Here is a 17860-nt window from a genome sequence, read left to right on the forward strand (position 1 = left end):
CAGAAAATAAAACCACTGTAACTAGACTTCTTCTCTTAGAGTCACATTTCAACAGTAAAAACCTAAGATTTCAGATATCTTTACACATGTGCCTTTTGAGTCATAATAGATATGTTATAAATTTAACAGTAATCCATACTCACGCCCAGTACTACTGATCATAATTTGGTTTATCCTACAATACAATATGCAGATTTTGTTTTAACAGGTTCTGCTTACCTTTGTATTGACGTCGGTTTAGATCAGTTTCCTGAGGCGAGCTGGATTCCCGGCTGCTCCTGCGGACAGGTCACCCGTCCTTTCAGATCCGTCTCTTACTTGTCTCCTGTCTCTATCAACTTTTATGGACCGAATTCAGAGTTAGAAAACCACCCTCTGCTACCAATTTTGTTGATGATCACAAGTTTACTGGAGAACGGAGACCAAGTAGAGACTTTTGGACAAGGTGGATAATTGTATAATATAAGGCAGTTTATTCAGAGGTAAAGATATCTGAGAATAGCGTGCACGGACCCGTTCGTCAACCTCGTAGGGAGATATCTGAGAGCGAGCCCCTAAACATTGTGTGCTGACATTTTATACAATAAAATAAAGTAGGTTGATTCTAGTAGTTCTGATCTTCTGATTGGTCCTGATGAGTTGGTCGAGGTCACCTCCATTGCATTGGCTCTGAGTCGGGTTCTCTGTCTTCAGATGTTCAGCCTAAGAGAAGGGGGTTTTTGTGTGTGTGTGTGCTTAACAATGATGATGTGTGTGTGTGTGTGTGCGTGTGTGTATGTGTGTGTGTGTGTGTGTGTGTGTGTGTGTGTGTGTGTATGTTTAACAATGATGATGTGTGTGTGTGTGTGCGTGTGTGTAGTGTGTGTGTGTGTGTGTGTGTATGTGTGTGTGTGTGTGTGTGTGTGTGTGTATGTGTGTGTATGTTTAACAATGATGATGTGTGTGTGTGTGTGTGTGTGTGTATGTGTGTGTGTGTGTGGGGGTGTGTGTGTGTATGTCCTCAGAGCAAGAACTCGTGAGTTGGGAGAACTGAGAGACCTATGGCGTGGGTGTTGTCCATAGCCACCTGCTGATAAGGCCGACAAGATAGAAGTCTTTGTGCATTGTATTAAATACAAAGGCCCAACACAAGATGGGTCATGCACAAGATTTTAGTCAGACCAAGCTATAACATTATATATTTACTACGACAATGGTCATGGAAGTAAAAATATGGGCTAATAACGTAGCCTTTGACCGATTCCCGTGAAACGCGTTGTGGAGTAACGGTTGGTTGTTGGGCCGAGTTCCTCCTTTAGGAAAGAATCAGTAACTGGTTAGCACCTTCTTAGCCTATAGGCTACATTTTGTCAAACTTTTGTGCCACAGTTGGATGTGCATTATCCTTTACATTCTAAGCCTATATATGGCCAGTTTCTCAAAGCAGCCACGCCGTGTATGTGGGTTGACTAACAGTTGGGTGTCCATGCACCTGTTAAGCTCAGCTGTGGACCCTCCTATGAGTTCACACCGTGGTGCTGCATAGCTCAGTCTGCTGCAGGCCTAGGGACACACACACACACACACACACACACACACCACAACAGCTGATCTACACAAGCACACTCACAACCAAAGCACACCTGCTTCTGCTCGTTGTAATGGTTATTATGGTTGTAGCCTCATAGTTGGTGGTTTAGTAAAGATAAAGCAGTAGGTTTTTGGTGTTTCAGAATTCACTTGGCCATAGTGTAGACCTAGTCAGTGTATTGTCTATGCTAGCTCAATTAGCCTACGATAAAGCTCTTTGACTCCCCAGAAATGTTGTTGAAGGTTGACTAGGCTAGATAGCAGACTGGATATGCCTGGGTAGCCTGTGTGTTGTCCCTGTTATCATTCAGCACAAGGGTGCTCCTCAGTCCTGTTTCCTCGTGACTCTCCATGCTCTCTAATTGAGTTTTCCTCAACATGCGGATGAACAACCACGAGATTCTTGGCCAGTCCATGATCGAGTCGGGTAGTGAGTTTGGACCTGGAACAGCCTATGGTAAGTGAGTTGAACCCGTAGAGATCCTTTGATTCACAAACATACTGTGGACATATATACAAAAAAAATGTCTGTGTTTTAATTCCAGAACGTTGTTCCTTCCACTATCAATGGTGCATTCATAGTAGGAAAACATTTGTTAGTCCCCGTGGCGGAACATTTCAGTACGTTTTCTTCTGTTTGGTGTCTAGTGTGTCTCAGTTGGTAGAGCATGGCGCTTGCAACGCCAGGGTTGTGGGTTCGATTCTCACGGGGGACCAGTTCGAAAATGTATGCACTCACTAACTGTAAATCGCTCTGGATAAGAGCGTCTGCTAAATGACAAAAATGTAAATGTATTGAATGCTCCCCAGATCTGTGAAGGGGAGGGAACATCTTCCTAGAATTAAACACTGTCCTAGGATGCCATCTATGAGGACTATGTGACACATTATTTAATAGTGATGGGTAGGATAACCCCTCTAATTAACTTAACATCATCTCTCAGAAATAGCGATGTTGACAACTGCATGTTGCCATGGCAACAAAAAACAAATGCTGTTTATAAAAAAAAGGGAAAGGAAATAAGCGTTTATGATTTATTTATTTATCCTGTGAATTAATTAATTTTATTGGACATATTTGAAAAACATTGAATTGCCTCATTCATCTGCGCGCAACACATCCGATCTGTTCTCATCTTCAAAAAAGTTCAACCTGCAGCTAAAATGTCCAGCATCTGAGATTATTTTGAGTCTGTCCGACTGGACGTCTCTGTGGTTTAAACTTTTCCGCTTCCTGGTTGACCTGTGTCTACTTCCTGTCCCTACAGGAAACGCTCTTATTAAATGTGGCGAGAAGGAGAAGCAAATCGGAGGAGCGGAGAGAGAGTTCATCCAGAGCTCTGCCATTAACTTCCTCACGCCGTTCAGGAACTTTCTAGAAGGAGACTTCAAAACCATCCTGGTGAGAATCAACAAGAACGTCTGGTCTTTCTCCTGAACAACCGCATCGCACCACATGGCCCCCTCATCTGGTCCAGAAACATGCTTTGTTAGATTGCTAACAGGGATTAGGGAAATTATGTTTTAACAGAGATGATTGTGATGAAGATATCATTGGCATACAGAATTGAGTGAGGCTTGTCCCTTCTCTGTAGCTTCTCTGGTCTGGTAAACCTTGGCCTGGCTGACCCAAAGTGTCTATCCACTTTCAATCCATTCTTCTGGGGTCATGACCTTTTTGTTTTGAAACTCGGGGCTGATGGTTGGAAGTCATTGAATCTGAAGAGTCAAAGTCCATTTTTTCTGACAGCCAAATTAAAGCTACATTTAGCCAGCCAAACTAAAGCTACACTTAGCCAGCCAAATTAAAGCTACATTTAGCCAGCCAACTTAAAGCTACATTTAGCCAGCCAAATTAAAGCTACATTTAGCCAGCCAAACTAAAGCTACACTTAGCCAGCCAAACTAAAGCTACATTTAGCCAGCCAAATTAAAGCTACATTTAGCCAGCCAAATTAAAGCTACACTTAGCCAGCCAAATTAAAGCTACATTTAGCCCGCCAAATTAAAGCTACATTTAGCCCGCCAAACTAAAGCTACATTAAGCCAGCCAAATTAAAGCTACATTTAGCCTAGCATAATGTGCTGATCTTTGTAGTGTACGAGGCCCTGCATTATGTTGGTACAGCTGTCTGAAGACAACAGCAAGAGAAGGCGGCTTGACGTTTGTTGTTAAACTGTCATGTGGTTGTAGTACAGTTGGTATAAGATCTGGGAATACTAGTGAACCGACCTACGTCACAATACAACACAAACAGACAGTGTGTATAGTCTGTCTATTGTGATATAAACACACACAGTCTAAGGCTAGTATATGTTGGCTGTGGACAGGCTAGAGATAGTAGGCTATGTTGTATTGGCTGTGGACAGGCTAGAGATAGTAGGCTATGTTGTATTGGCTGTGGACAGGCTAGAGATAGTAGGCTATGTTGTGTTGGCTGTGGACAGGCTAGAGATAGTAGGCTATGTTGTGTTGGCTGTGGACAGGCTAGAGATAGTAGGCTATGTTGTGTTGGCTGTGGACAGGCTAGAGATAGTAGGCTATGTTGTGTTGGCTGTGGACAGGCTAGAGATAGTAGGCTATGTTGTATTGGCTGTGGACAGGCTAGAGATAGTAGGCTATGTTGTGTTGGCTGTGGACAGGCTAGAGATAGTAGGCTATGTTGTGTTGGCTGTGGACAGGCTAGAGATAGTAGGCTATGTTGTGTTGGCTGTGGAAAGGCTAGAGATAGTAGGCTATGTTGTGTTGGCTGTGGACAGTCTAGAGATAGTAGGCTATGTTGTGTTGGCTGTGGACAGGCTAGAGATAGTAGGCTATGTTGTGTTGGCTGTGGACAGGCTAGAGATAGTAGGCTATGTTGTGTTGGCTGTGGACAGGCTAGAGATAGTAGGCTATGTTGTGTTGGCTGTGGACAGGCTAGAGATAGTAGGCTATGTTGTGTTGGCTGTGGACAGGCTAGAGATAGTAGGCTATGTTGTGTTGGCTGTGGACAGGCTAGAGATAGTAGGCTATGTTGTGTTGGCTGTGGACAGGCTAGAGATAGTAGGCTATGTTGTGTTGGCTGTGGACAGGCTAGAGATAGTAGGCTATGTTGTGTTGGCTGTGGACAGGCTAGAGATAGTAGGCTATGTTGTGTTGGCTGTGGACAGGCTAGAGATAGTAGGCTATGTTGTGTTGGCTGTGGACAGGCTAGAGATAGTAGGCTATGTTGTGTTGGCTGTGGACAGGCTAGAGATAGTAGGCTATGTTTTGTTGGCTGTGGACAGGCTAGATATAGTAGGCTATGTTGTGTTGGCTGTGGACAGGCTAGAGATAGTAGGCTATGTTGTGTTGGCTGTGGACAGGCTAGAGATTTGTATTTTGTATTGTATTTATTATGGATCCCCATTAGCTGCTGCAGCTACTCTTCCTGGGGTCCAGCAAAATTAAAGCAGTTATACAATTTAAAAAACATTACAATACATTCACAGATTTCACAACACACTGTGTGCCCTCAGGCCCCTACTCCACCACTACCACATATCTACAATACAAAATCCATGTGTGTGTATGCATGTGTCTGTGCCTATGTTTGTGTTGCTTCACAGTCCCTGCTGTTCCATAAGGTGTATTTTTATCTGTTTTGTCAATCTAATTTTACTGCTTGCATCAGTTACTTGATGTGGAATAGAGTTCGATGTAGTCATGGCTCTATGTAGTACTGTGCGCCTCCCATAGTCTGTTCTGGACTTGGGGACTGTGAAGAGACCTCTGGTGGCATGTCTTGTGGGGTATGCATGGGTGTCCGAGCTGTGCACCAGTAGTTCAAACAGACAGCTCAGTGCATTCAACATGTCAATACCTCTCATAAATAGAAGTACTGATGAAGTCAATCTCTCCTCCACTTTGAGCCAGGAGATACTGACATGCATATTATTGTTAGCTCTCTGTGTACATTCAAGGGCCAGCCGTGCTGCCCTGTTCTGAGCCAATTGCAATTTTCCTAAGTCCCTTTTTGTGGCACCTGACCACACGACTGAACAGTAGTCTAGATGCGACAAAACTAGGGCCTGTAGGACCTGCCTTGTTGATAGTGCTGTTAAGAAGGTAGAGCAGCACTTTATTATGGACAGACTTCTCTGCATCTTAGCTACTGTTGTATCAATATGTTTCGACCATGACAGTTTACTCAAAGCCAGTGGCATGTCATTAGTAAAGATTGAAAAAAGTAGGGGGCCTAGACAGCTGCCCTGGGGAATTCCTGATTCTACCTGGATTATGTTTTCCAGCGGCAGACTATGATCGATAATATCAAAAGCCGCACTGTAGTCTAACAAAACAGCCCCCACAATCTTTTTATCATCCATTTCTCTCAGCCAATCATCAGTCATTTATGTAAGTGCTGTGCTTGTTGAATGCCCTTCCTTATAAGCGTGCTGAAAGTCTGTTGTCAATTTGTTTACTGTAAAATACCATTGTATTTACCATTCTTACACAGGGACACTCAAAGTCAATCTTGAATGAATCACTCTTTATTGTCAGCAAGCTGGAGAGGTCGCAGTCAAACTTAGATGCATAAAGTACCGGTCTGAGGTGAGCTGTAAAAGGGCGGTTCTTACATAGAGCCTTATATACGGCTACCTAAACCTACATAAACATGATTCATTGGATTGGTTACTACATTTATTTGGGCTTCAATTTCTGAGGCTGGTAACTCTAATGAACTTATCCTCTGCAGTAGAGGGAACTCTGGGTCTTCCGTTTCTGTGGCGGTCCTCATTAGAGCCAGTTTCATCATAGCGCTTGATGGTTTTTGCAACTGCACTTGAAGAAACTTTAAAAGTTCTTGAAATGTTCCGTATTGACTGACCTTCATGTCTTAAAGTAATGATGGACTGTCGTTTCTATTTATTTATTTCAGCTGTTCTTGCCATAATATGGACTTGGTCTTTTACCAAATAGGTCTATCTTTTGTATACCCCCCTACCTTGTCACAACACAACTGATTGGAACAAACGCATTAAGAAATTCCACAAATTAACTTTTAAGAAGGCGCACCTGTTCATTGAAATGCATTCCAGGTGACTACCTCATAAAGCTGGTTGAGAGAATGCCAAGAGAGTGCAAAGCTGTCATCAAGGCAAATGGTGGCTATTTGAAGAATCTCAATTATACAATATATTTTGATTTGTTTAACACTTTTTTTGGTTACTACATGATTCCATATGTGTTATTTCATAGTTTTGATGTCTTCACTATTATTCTACAATGTAGAAAATAGTTTTTAGAAAACTTGAATGAGTTGGTGTTCTAAAACTTTTGTACATTATCAAGCATTTTATATATCTAGATACTGACTGTTAGACTGTGGACAGGCTAGAGATAGTAGGCTATGTTGTGTTGGCTGTGGACAGGCTAGAGATAGTAGGCTATGTTGTGTTGGCTGTGGACAGGCTAGAGATGGTCGGCTATGTTGTGTTGGCTGTGGACAGGCTAGAGATAGTAGGCTATGTTGTGTTGGCTGTGGAAAGGCTAGAGATGGTAGGCTATGTTGTGTTGGCTGTGGACAGGCTAGAGATAGTAGGCTATGTTGTGTTGGCTGTGGACAGGCTAGAGATAGTAGGCTATGTTGTGTTGGCTGTGGACAGGCTAGAGATGTTAGGCTATGTGGTGTTGGCTGTGGACAGGCTAGAGATGGTAGGCTATGTTGTGTTGGCTGTGGATAGGCTAGAGATGTTAGGCTATGTTGTGTTGGCTGTGGACAGGCTAGAGATGGTAGGTTATGTTGTGTTGGCTGTGGACAGGCTAGAGATGTTAGGCTATGTGGTGTTGGCTGTGGACAGGCTAGAGATAGTAGGCCAATTTGTGTTGGCTGTGGACAGTCTAGAGATAGTAGGCTATGTTGTATTGGCTGTGGACAGGCTAGAGATAGTAGGCTATGTTGTGTTGACTGTGGACAGGCTAGAGATAGTAGGCCAATTTGTGTTGGCTGTGGACAGTCTAGAGATAGTAGGCTATATGGTGTTGGCTGTGGACAGTCTAGAGATAGTAGGCTATATGGTGTTGGCTGTGGACAGTCTAGAGATAGTAGGCTATGTTGTATTGGCTGTGGACAGTCTAGAGATAGTAGGCTATATGGTGTTGGCTGTGGACAGGCTAGAGATAGTAGACTATATGGTGTTGGCTGTGGACAGGCTAGAGAAATTAGCTGGTGAGGGGTGGTCGGGAGAGGTTAACGTTAGGTGGTTGGTAGCTGCTGTACTTAATTACAGCTACTGATAAAAGTCTGCTGTAGTTTACAACAATTCTAATTTCTAAAGTGGAAGTTGGGAGAGTTTTACTCGGGTGGTTCAGTGAAACAATTATAGTTTCTGAGGTGGAAGTTGGGAGAGTTATATATATATATATTTTTATTTTTTTTGGTGAGGGAGGCCTGCTCTCTCCTTTCCCAGATGTTTAGGTCATTTCATTCCGATCTCCTCTGCATTATTGTAGCCATCTGCTGCAGCCTGTCAACTATGCCTCTGCCTATCCCTGTTCTCTCCTCTCCGCACAGGCTACACAAACGCCTCACACCACGTGGCTGCTGCCTCTCTAACCTGGTGGTCCCTGCACGCACCACACACCTGGAGTTCCAGGTCTCAGGCAGCCTCTGGAACTGCCGTTCTGCCGCCAACAAGGCTGACTTCATCCCAGCCTATGCTACCCTCCAGTCCCTCGACTTCCTGGCGCTGACGGAAACATGGATTACCACTGAAAACACTGCTACTCCTACTGCTCTCTCCTCGTCTGACCATGTGTTCTCGCATACCCCGAGAGCATCTGGTCAGAGGGGTGGTCACTAGCCCATTTAAGCTTAATATCCTTGTCATCTATCGCCCTCCAGGTTCCCTTGGAGAGTTCATCAATGAGCTTGACGCCTTGATAAGTTCCTTTCCTGAGGATGGCTCACCCTTCACAGTTTTGGGGGATTTCAACCTCCCTACGTCTACATTTGACTCATTTCTCTCTGCCTCCTTCTTTCCACTCCTCTCCTCTTTTGACCTCACCCTCTCACCATCCCCCCCACTCACAAGGCAGGCAATATGCTTGACTTCATCTTTACTAGATGTTGCTCTTCTACTAATCTCACTGCAACTCCCCTCCATGTCTCCGACCACTACTTTGTATCCTTTTCTCTCTCGCTCTCCTCCAACACTACTCACTCTGCCCCTACACAGATGGTAACGCGCCGCCGCAACCTTCGCTCTCTCTCTCCCACTACTCTCTCCTCTTCCATCCTATCATCTCTTCCCTCTGCTCAATCCTTCTCCCTCCAATCTCCTGATTCTGCCTCCTCAACCCTCCTCTCCTCCCTTTCTGCATCCTTTGACTCCCTGTGTCCCCTATCCTCCCGGCCGGCTCGGTCCTCCCCTCCAGCTCCGTGGCTTGATGACTCATTGCGAGCTCACAGAACAGAACTCCGGGCAGCTGATCGGAAATGGAAGAAAACTAAACTCCCTGCCGACCTGGCATCTTTTCACTCCCTCCTCTCTACATTTTCTTCATCTGTTTCTGCTGCTAAGGCCACTTTCTACCACTCTAAATTCCAAGCATCTGCCTCTAACCCTAGGAAGCTCTTTGCCACATTCTCCTCACTGCTGAATCCTCCCCCCCCCTCCTCCCTCTCTGTGGATGACTTTGTCAACCACTTTGAAAAGAAGGTTGACGACATCCGATCCTCGTTTGTTAAGTCTAATGACACTGCTGGTCCTGCTCACACTGCCCTACCCTATGCTTTGACTTCTTTCTCCCCTCTCTCTCCAGATAAAATCTTGCGACTAGTGACTGCAGGCCGCCCAACAACCTGCCCGCTTGACCCCATCCCCTCCTCTCTTCTCCAGACCATCTCCGGTGACCTTCTCCCCCTACCTCACCTCGCTGATCAACTCATCCTTGACCGCTGGCCATGTCCCTTCCGTCTTCAAGAGAGCGAGAGTTGCACCCCTTCTCAAAAAAACCAACACTCGATCCCACTGATGTCAACAACTACAGACCAGTATCCCTTCTTTCTTTTCTTTCCAAAACTATTGAGCGTGCCGTCTTTAGCCAACTCTCTTGCTATCTCTCTCAGAATGACCTTCTTGATCCAAACCAGTCAGGTTTCAGGACTGGTCATTCAACTGAGACTGCTCTTCTCTGTGTCACGGAGGCTCTCCGCACTGCTAAAGCTAACTCTCTCTCCTCTGCTCTTGTCCTTCTAGACCTGTCTGCTGCCTTTGATACAGTGAACCATCAGATCCTCCTCTCCACCCTCTCCGAGCTGGGCATCTCCGGCGCGGCTCACTCCTGGATTGCGTCCTACCTGACCGGTCGCTCCTACCAAGTGGCGTGGCGAGAAGCTGTCTCCGCACCACGTGCTCTCACCACTGGTGTCCCCCAGGGCTCAGTTCTAGGCCCTCTCCTTTTCTTCCTATACACCAAGTCACTTGGCTCTGTCATATCCTCACATGGCCTCTCCTATCATTGCTACGCTGACGACACACAACTAATCTTCTCCTTTCCCCCTTCTGATAACCAGGTGGCGAATCGCATCTCTGCATGTCTGGCCGACATATCAGTATGGATGACGGATCACCACCTCAAGCTGAACCCTGGCAAGACGTAGCTGCTCTTCCTCCCGGGGAAGGACTGCCCGTTCCATGATCTCGCCATCACGGTTGACAACTCCGTTGTGTCCTCCTCCCAGAGTGCGAAGAGCCTTGGCGTGACCCTGGACAACACCCTGTCGTTCTCCGCTAACATCAAGGCGGTGACCCGATCCTGCAGGTTCATGCTCTACAACATTCGGAGAGTACGACCCTGCCTTACACAGGAAGCGGCACAGGTCCTAATCCAGGCACTTGTCATCTCCCGTCTGGATTACTGCAACTCGCTGTTGGCTGGGCTCCCTGCCTGTGCCATTAAACCCCTACAACTCATCCAGAATGCCGCAGCCCGTCTGGTGTTCAACCTTCCCAAGTTCTCTCACGTCACCCCCCTCCTCCGCACACTCCACTGGCTTCCAGTTGAAGCTCGCATCCGTTACAAGACCATGGTGCTTGCCTATGGAGCAGTGAGGGGAACGGCACCTCCGTACCTTCAGGCTCTGATCAGTCCCTACACCCAAACGAGGGCATTGCGTTCATCCACCTCTGGCCTGCTGGCTCCCCTTCCTCTGCGGAAGCATAGTTTCCGCTCAGCCCAGTCAAAACTGTTCGCTGTGTGTAAAGTGGTTATCCCACTGGCTATAGGGTGAATGCACCAATTTGTAGTCGCTCTGGATAAGAGCGTCTGCTAAATGACGTAAATGTGCCCTTGAGCAAGGCACTTAACCCTAATTGCTCCTGTAAATCGCTCTGGATAAGAGCGTCTGCTAAATGACTAAAATGTAAAATGTAAATGTAGAGATAGTAGGCTATATGGTGTTGGCTGTGGACAGGCTAGAGATAGTAGGCTATGTTGTATTGGCTGTGGACAGTCTAGAGATAGTAGGCTATATGGTGTTGGCTGTGGACAGGCTAGAGATAGTAGGCTATGTTGTATTGGCTGTGGACAGTCTAGAGATAGTAGGCTATGTTGTATTGGCTGTGGACAGGCTAGAGATAGTAGGCTATGTTGTATTGGCTGTGGACTGGCTAGAGATAGTAGGCTATGTTGTATTGGCTGAGGACTGGCTAGAGATAGTAGGCTATGTTGTATTGGCTGAGGACTGGCTAGAGATAGTAGGCTATGTTGTATTGGCTGTGGACAGGCTAGAGATGGTAGGCTATGTTGTATTGGCTGTGGACAGGCTAGAGATAGTAGGCTATGTTGTGTTGGCTGTGGACAGGCTAGAGATAGTAGGCTATGTTGTATTGGCTGTGGACAGTCTAGAGATAGTAGGCTATGTTGTATTGGCTGTGGACAGTCTAGAGATAGTAGGCTATGTTGTATTGGCTGTGGACAGGCTAGAGATAGTAGGCTATGTTGTGTTGGCTGTGGACAGGCTAGAGATAGTAGACTATGTTGTGTTGGGTGTGGACAGGCTAGAGATAGTAGGCTATGTTGTATTGGCTGTGGACAGGCTAGAGATAGTAGGCTATGTTGTATTGGCTGTGGACAGGCTAGAGATAGTAGGCTATGTTGTATTGGCTGTGGACAGGCTAGAGATAGTAGGCTATGTTGTATTGGCTGTGGACAGTCTAGAGATGTTAGGCTATGTTGTGTTGGCTGTGGACAGTCTAGAGATGTTAGGCTATGTTGTATTGGCTGTGGACAGTCTAGAGATAGTAGGCTAGGTTGTATTGGCTGAGGTTCTGCAGCAGCAGCAGTGTCTAACAGAGGTGAGTGGAATGTTCAGCAGCCATGTTGGAACTAAGGACCGGATCTCCTCCTACTGAGGGCATGGCCAGCAGCTGTTTGTGTGTCTCTCTCTCTCTGTCTCTCTCTCTCTCTCTCTCTCCCTCTCTCTCTCTCTCTCTGTCTCTCTCTCTTCCCCTCTCTCTCTCTCTCTCTCTCTCTCTCTCTCTCTCTCTCTCTCTCTCTCTCTCTCTCTGTCTCTCTCTCTCTCTCTCTCTCTCTCTCTCTCTCTCTCTCTCTCTCTCTCTCTCTCTCTCTGTCTCTCTCTCTCTCTCTCTCTGTCTCTGTCTCTGTCTCTGTCTCTATCTGTCTCTATCTGTCTCTCTCTCTGCTCTCTCTCTCTCTCTCTCTCTCTCTCTCTCTGTCTCTCTCTGTATCTCTCTCTGCTCTAGTTTCTCTCTCCTCTCTCACTGTCTCTGTCTTCCTCCCTCTCTCTCTCTCTCTCTCTCTCTCTCTCTCTGTATTTCCAAAAAATCTAATCAAATGTTATTTGTCACATAAACAACAGGTGTAGACTTTACCAACAATGCAGAGTTAACAAATAAACTCTCTCTCTCTCTGCCCTCTCTCTCTCTCTCTGCCCTCTCTCTTTCTCTCTGCCCTCTTTCAATTCAATTTCAATTCAAGGGCTTTATTGGCATGGGAAACGTATGTTAACATTGCCAAAGCAATCTCTCTCTCTGTCCACTCTCTCTGCCCTCTCTCTCTCCTCTCTCTGCCCTCTCTCTCTCTCTCTCTCTCTCTCTCTCTCTCTGGAACAATGATGTAAAACTGAACGGAACAGATAGGTCCAACACCATTGTCAATGTTTATTGGGCTTTTCCTCTGCATGTAACTAGAGTCAAATCAGCCAGAGTAATATAGTGCTGTCCTCTCTGTGCCTGGTAGCTCCTGTTCCTGAACTACACGGTGAAAGGTCAAGGTTCTCCTGGTTTCACTAAAACCCCTATGGTTCATGATTATGCACACTCAACTGTTCCAACATTTACTGTAGCTTTTATTAGGGTGGTTTACAGCAGGTCCATCCCTGAAAGGCATGTTTCTCTGTGGCGTCTGTGTGTGTGATGGGTCTGTGTGTGTGTGATGGGTCTGTGTGTGTGTGATGGGTCTGTGTGTGTGTGATGGGTCTGTGTGTGTGTGATGGGTCTGTGTGTGTGATGGGTCTGTGTGTGTGATGGGTATGTGTGTGTGTGATGGGTCTGTGTGTGTGTGATGGGTATGTGTGTGTGTGATGGGTCTGTGTGTGTGTGATGGGTCTGTGTGTGTGTGTGATGGGTCTGTGTGTGTGATGGGTCTGTGTGTGTGTGATGGGTCTGTGTGTGTGTGATGGGTCTGTGTGTGTGATGGGTCTGTGTGTGTGTGTGATGGGTCTGTGTGTGTGATGGGTCTGTGTGTGTGATGGGTCTGTGTGTGTGTGATGGGTCTGTGTGTGTGATGGGTCTGTGTGTGTGTGATGGGTCTGTGTGTGTGTGATGGGTCTGTGTGTGTGTGTGATGGGTCTGTGTGTGTGTGTGATGGGTCTGTGTGTGTGTGTGATGGGTATGTGTGTGTGTGATGGGTCTGTGTGTGTGATGGGTCTGTGTGTGTGATGGGTCTGTGTGTGTGATGGGTCTGTGTGTGTGATGGGTCTGTGTGTGTGTGATGGGTCTGTGTGTGTGTGATGGGTCTGCTTGTCTGTGTGTGATGGGTCTGTGTGTGTGATGGGTCTGTGTGTGTGTGTGTGTGTGTGTGTGTGTATGTGTGTGATGGGTCTGTGTGTGTGTGATGGGTCTGTGTGTGTGTGATGGGTCTATGTGTGTGATGGGTCTGCTTGTCTGTGTGTGATGGGTCTGTGTGTGTGTGATGGGTCTGCTTGTCTGTGTGTGATGGGTCTGTGTGTGTGATGGGTCTGTGTGTGTGATGGGTCTGTGTGTGTGATGGGTCTGTGTGTGTGTGATGGGTCTGTGTGTGTGATGGGTCTGTGTGTGTGATGGGTCTGTGTGTGTGTGATGGGTCTATGTGTGTGATGGGTCTGCTTGTCTGTGTGTGATGGGTCTGTGTGTGTGATGGGTCTGCGTGTCTATGTGTGTGATGGGTCTGTGTGTGTGTGTGATGGGTATGTGTGTGTGTGATGGGTATGTGTGTGTGTGTGTGTGTGTGATGGGTCTGTGTGTGTGATGGGTCTGTGTGTGTGATGGGTCTATGTGTGTGATGGGTCTGTGTGTGTGTGTGTGTGTGTGTGATGGGTCTGTGTGTGTGATGGGTCTGTGTGTGTGATGGGTCTATGTGTGTGATGGGTCTGCGTGTCTGTGTGTGATGATGACAGTGTGTGTTGTGTTGTCCCTCCCCAGGATCAGCAGGACCTGCTGATGACCCAGAGTGAGTTTGACAGACAGGCTGAGATCACCAGGCTGCTTCTGGAGGGGGTCAACAGCACACACACGTATGTACCCTGACCTCTGACCCCACGACACCCCCACCATTACCTTTATCCGAGTGTGTCTGAAGTGGCACCCTATTCCCTAAATAGTGCACTACTTTAGACCAGAGCCCCATAGGGAATAGGGTGCCATTTTAGACATGCACTAGGTTCTGTCTCTAATCCAAAGGGTCAACTACTGTACCAGCATGCGTCTTTGGTTTAAATATATACCTGTTTGTACTCTATAACAGGGCTCTCCAACCCTGTCTCTCTCTGGCTGTCTCTCTCTCTCTCTCTCTCTCTCTCTCCCTCTCTCTCTCTCTCTCTCTCTCTCTCTCTCTCTCTCTCACTCTGTCTGTCTCTCTCTGTCTCTCTCTCTCTCTCTCGCTCTCTGTCTCTCTCTCTGTCTCTCTCTCTGTCTCTCTCTCTGTCTCTCTCTCTCTCTCTCTCTCTCTCTCTCTCTCTCTCTCTCTCTCTCTCTCTCTCTCTCTCTCTCTCTCTCTCTCTCTCTCTCTCTCTCTCTCTCTCTCTTTCTCAAATTCAAATTCAAGCTGCTTTATTGGCATGAAAAACAATGTGTCAATATTGCCAAAGCAACAATGTATACAATAATACAATTATAAACAATAACAAATAATAATATAAGATGGTAGTAAATAATAATCAAAATTATATACAAAAATAATAACAATAAAATGGTAACAGTCAATAGTAGAAATGTAATAAATATAAAAATATAAATATGGAAAATGAAACTATAACTAACTTATAACTAAATAACGGTCATCTTCACCATTACATCACTACTACCACCACCATCATTAAACGGCCATCATTACCATTACCACCCATACCACTACTATTTGGAATGATAAACAACAATAATTATGGTAATAATAATAATAAGTAAGTTACTATTTACTATTCAGATGTTATTATTCAGTGTCCCTCTGGCTATGGGAGGCAATACATATTTCACTGCAAGAGGAGCCATAGCTCCTTTGCCCATGAGTATTTTTAGTTTTTCATCTGGGTTTAATAAGTTAAAATTTAGAATAAATGTAGTCAGTTCTGTGAATAATGAATCTCTTTGTGAGGAATATTTATCACAGTAAAGGAGAAAATGCATCTCTGTTTCTACCTCCCCTGTCATGCACTGACCACATATACGCTCCTCTTTGGGTATTTAGACTTAGGTCTGTCTCTGTCTGTCTGTCTGTCTCTCTCCTCCTCTCTTTCTCTGTCTCTCTGTCTCTCTGTCTCTACTGTCTCTCTCTCTCTCTGTCTCTACTCTCTCTCCTCCTCTCTCTCTCTCTCTCTCTCTCTCTCTCTCTCTCTCTCTCCTCCTTCTCTCTCTGTGTCTTTGTCTGTCTGTCTCTCTCTCTCTGTCTCTCTCTCTGTGTCTCTCTGTCTGTCTCTCTCCTCCTTCTCTCTCTCTCTCTCTCTCCTCCTCTCTCTCTCTCTCTGTCTTTCTCTGTCTCTCTCTCCTCTCTCTCTCTCTCTCTCTCTCTCTCTCTCTCTCTCTCTCTCTCTCTCTCTCTCTCTCTCTCTCTCTCTCTCTCTCTCTCTCTCTCTCTCTCTCTCTCTCTCTCTCTCTCTCTCTCTCTCTCTCTCTCTTCTCTCTCTCTTTTTCTCTTGTTTGTTCCGACTGCAACATCTGAGGTTCTTGCTGATGAGGTCTGTTTATTGCATTGTTACTATTGGACTGCCTGACTTAGAGGGCACGTGTTCTGTCTTGTTTACTTCCTGGTCCAGGTCATCATGGTGAGCAGTGTCCCAGGCATGGACTCTGATTGGCTGATGGGCGAGCGGGGGACCCAGAAGGGAAAATTACCCATTCCCTATCTGGAGCTGTTGAACTGATCTGAGAGCTGTTGAACTGAAATTAGGGGAAAGTCTGATTACCTGATCCAAGATCAGAAGTCATACTCTGAGATGCCTTGAACAGGGTCCTGAGAAAAGCAACAAGCAAACCCAGTGTAGTAGAGCTGGGATTTCCTATTTATACTGTCTATCAGGGGAGGGGTCAATTAAAACATGGAGAAAATAACACATCTTGAATTGAATTTTAATTGGTCAAAGTAATTGGATGGATTGAATTGGAACTGACCCAATCCCTGCCATGCATGCAACAATGTTTATACATGACCCTTCACTGCCTCTGTTTTTTTCTCAATGCAATCTTCATTCAATATGTGCCAGAATATCTCTAAAACCTTCCGTTTTTACAACTGAACCTTTTTGTTTACAGTACACTTAACTCAGATGGTGATCTGAAGGTGTTTTTTGATGTGATTGTTCATCTCACTGCCAATAATAGTCCAGTTTGTTGTATGGGTGAAATGCTAGGCATGTATTTTTTTGTAATTGTAACGAAAAAAAGCACTTGGACAACCGAAAAGTTAAGATTTGTTTAAAATAAGTATTATTTCATAGATCATAATGGTATGATGCCATGGCCTTTTGGTCATCTTGAGTTTAGCTACTGGTTTCCTTTTGCCACTGTCACCGTGCCAGATGGGTAACTGACTGCCTTCCTCAGTGGAACCTTAACCAGGACAGAGCCAGGGTTCTAAAAAATAAAAAATCCATTAGAGTGCAGTCAGAATGGGAAAGATAATTTAAGGGTTGTCTGGTAGGAGAGGTATCTGCCTCTGATCCAGTCTGATACTCTCTGTCTGGCAAGGGTAGGAGAGGTATCTGCCTCTGATCCAGTCTGATACTCTCTGTCTGGCAAGGGTAGGAGAGGTATCTGCCTCTGATCCAGTCTGATACTGTCTGTCTGGCAAGGGTAGGAGAGGTATCTGCCTCTGATCCGGTCTGATACTGTCTGGCAAGGGTAGGAGAGGTATCTGCCTCTGATCCGGTCTGATAATGTCTGTCTGGCACAGGTAGGAGAGGTATCTGCCTCTGATCCAGTCTGATACTGTCTGTCTGGCAAGGGTAGGAGAGGTATCTGCCTCTGATCCAGTCTGATACTGTCCGTCTGGCAAGGGTAGGAGAGGTCTCTGCCTCTGATCCAGTCTGATACTGTCTGTCTGGCAAGGGTAGGAGAGGTATCTGCCTCTGATACTGTCTGTCTGGCAAGGATAGGAGCGGTATCTGCCCCTGATCCGGTCTGATACTGTCTGGCAAGGGTAGGAGAGGTATCTGCCTCTGATCCGGTCTGATACTGTCTGTCTGGCAAGGGTAGGAGAGGTATCTGCCTCTGATCCGGTCTGATAATGTCTGTTTGGCAAGGGTAGGAGAGGTATCTGCCTCTGATCCAGTCTGATACTGTCTGTCTGGCACAGGTAGGAGAGGTATCTGCCTCTGATCCGGTCTGATACTGTCTGGCAAGGGTAGGAGAGGTATCTGCCTCTGATCCAGTCTGATACTGTCCGTCTGGCAAGGGTAGGAGAGGTCTCTGCCTCTGATCCAGTCTGATACTGTCTGTCTGGCACAGGTAGGAGAGGTATCTGCCTCTGATCCAGTCTGATACTGTCTGTCTGGCAAGGGTAGGAGAGGTATCTGCCCCTGATCCGGTCTGATACTGTCTGGCAAGGGTAGGA

At 46.0% G+C, this 17860-nt stretch overlaps 1 protein-coding gene across 1 annotated transcript; it reads left to right on the forward strand.

Moving 5' to 3' along the window:
• The first annotated feature begins 1126 nt into the window (after positions 1–1126).
• On the forward strand, positions 1127–16149 carry LOC121570495 (endophilin-B1-like). Its single transcript, XM_041881955.2, has 4 exons — positions 1127–2026; positions 2838–2971; positions 14239–14330; positions 16065–16149. The coding sequence occupies exons 1-4, from the start codon at positions 1948–1950 to the stop codon at positions 16075–16077; spliced, it is 318 nt and encodes a 105-aa protein (XP_041737889.1). The 5' UTR covers positions 1127–1947; the 3' UTR covers positions 16078–16149.
• Positions 16150–17860: the final 1711 nt, after the last annotated feature.

Source organism: Coregonus clupeaformis, chromosome 7, assembly GCF_020615455.1.
Source record: "Coregonus clupeaformis isolate EN_2021a chromosome 7, ASM2061545v1, whole genome shotgun sequence".
Taxonomy (NCBI): Eukaryota; Metazoa; Chordata; class Actinopteri; order Salmoniformes; family Salmonidae; genus Coregonus; species Coregonus clupeaformis.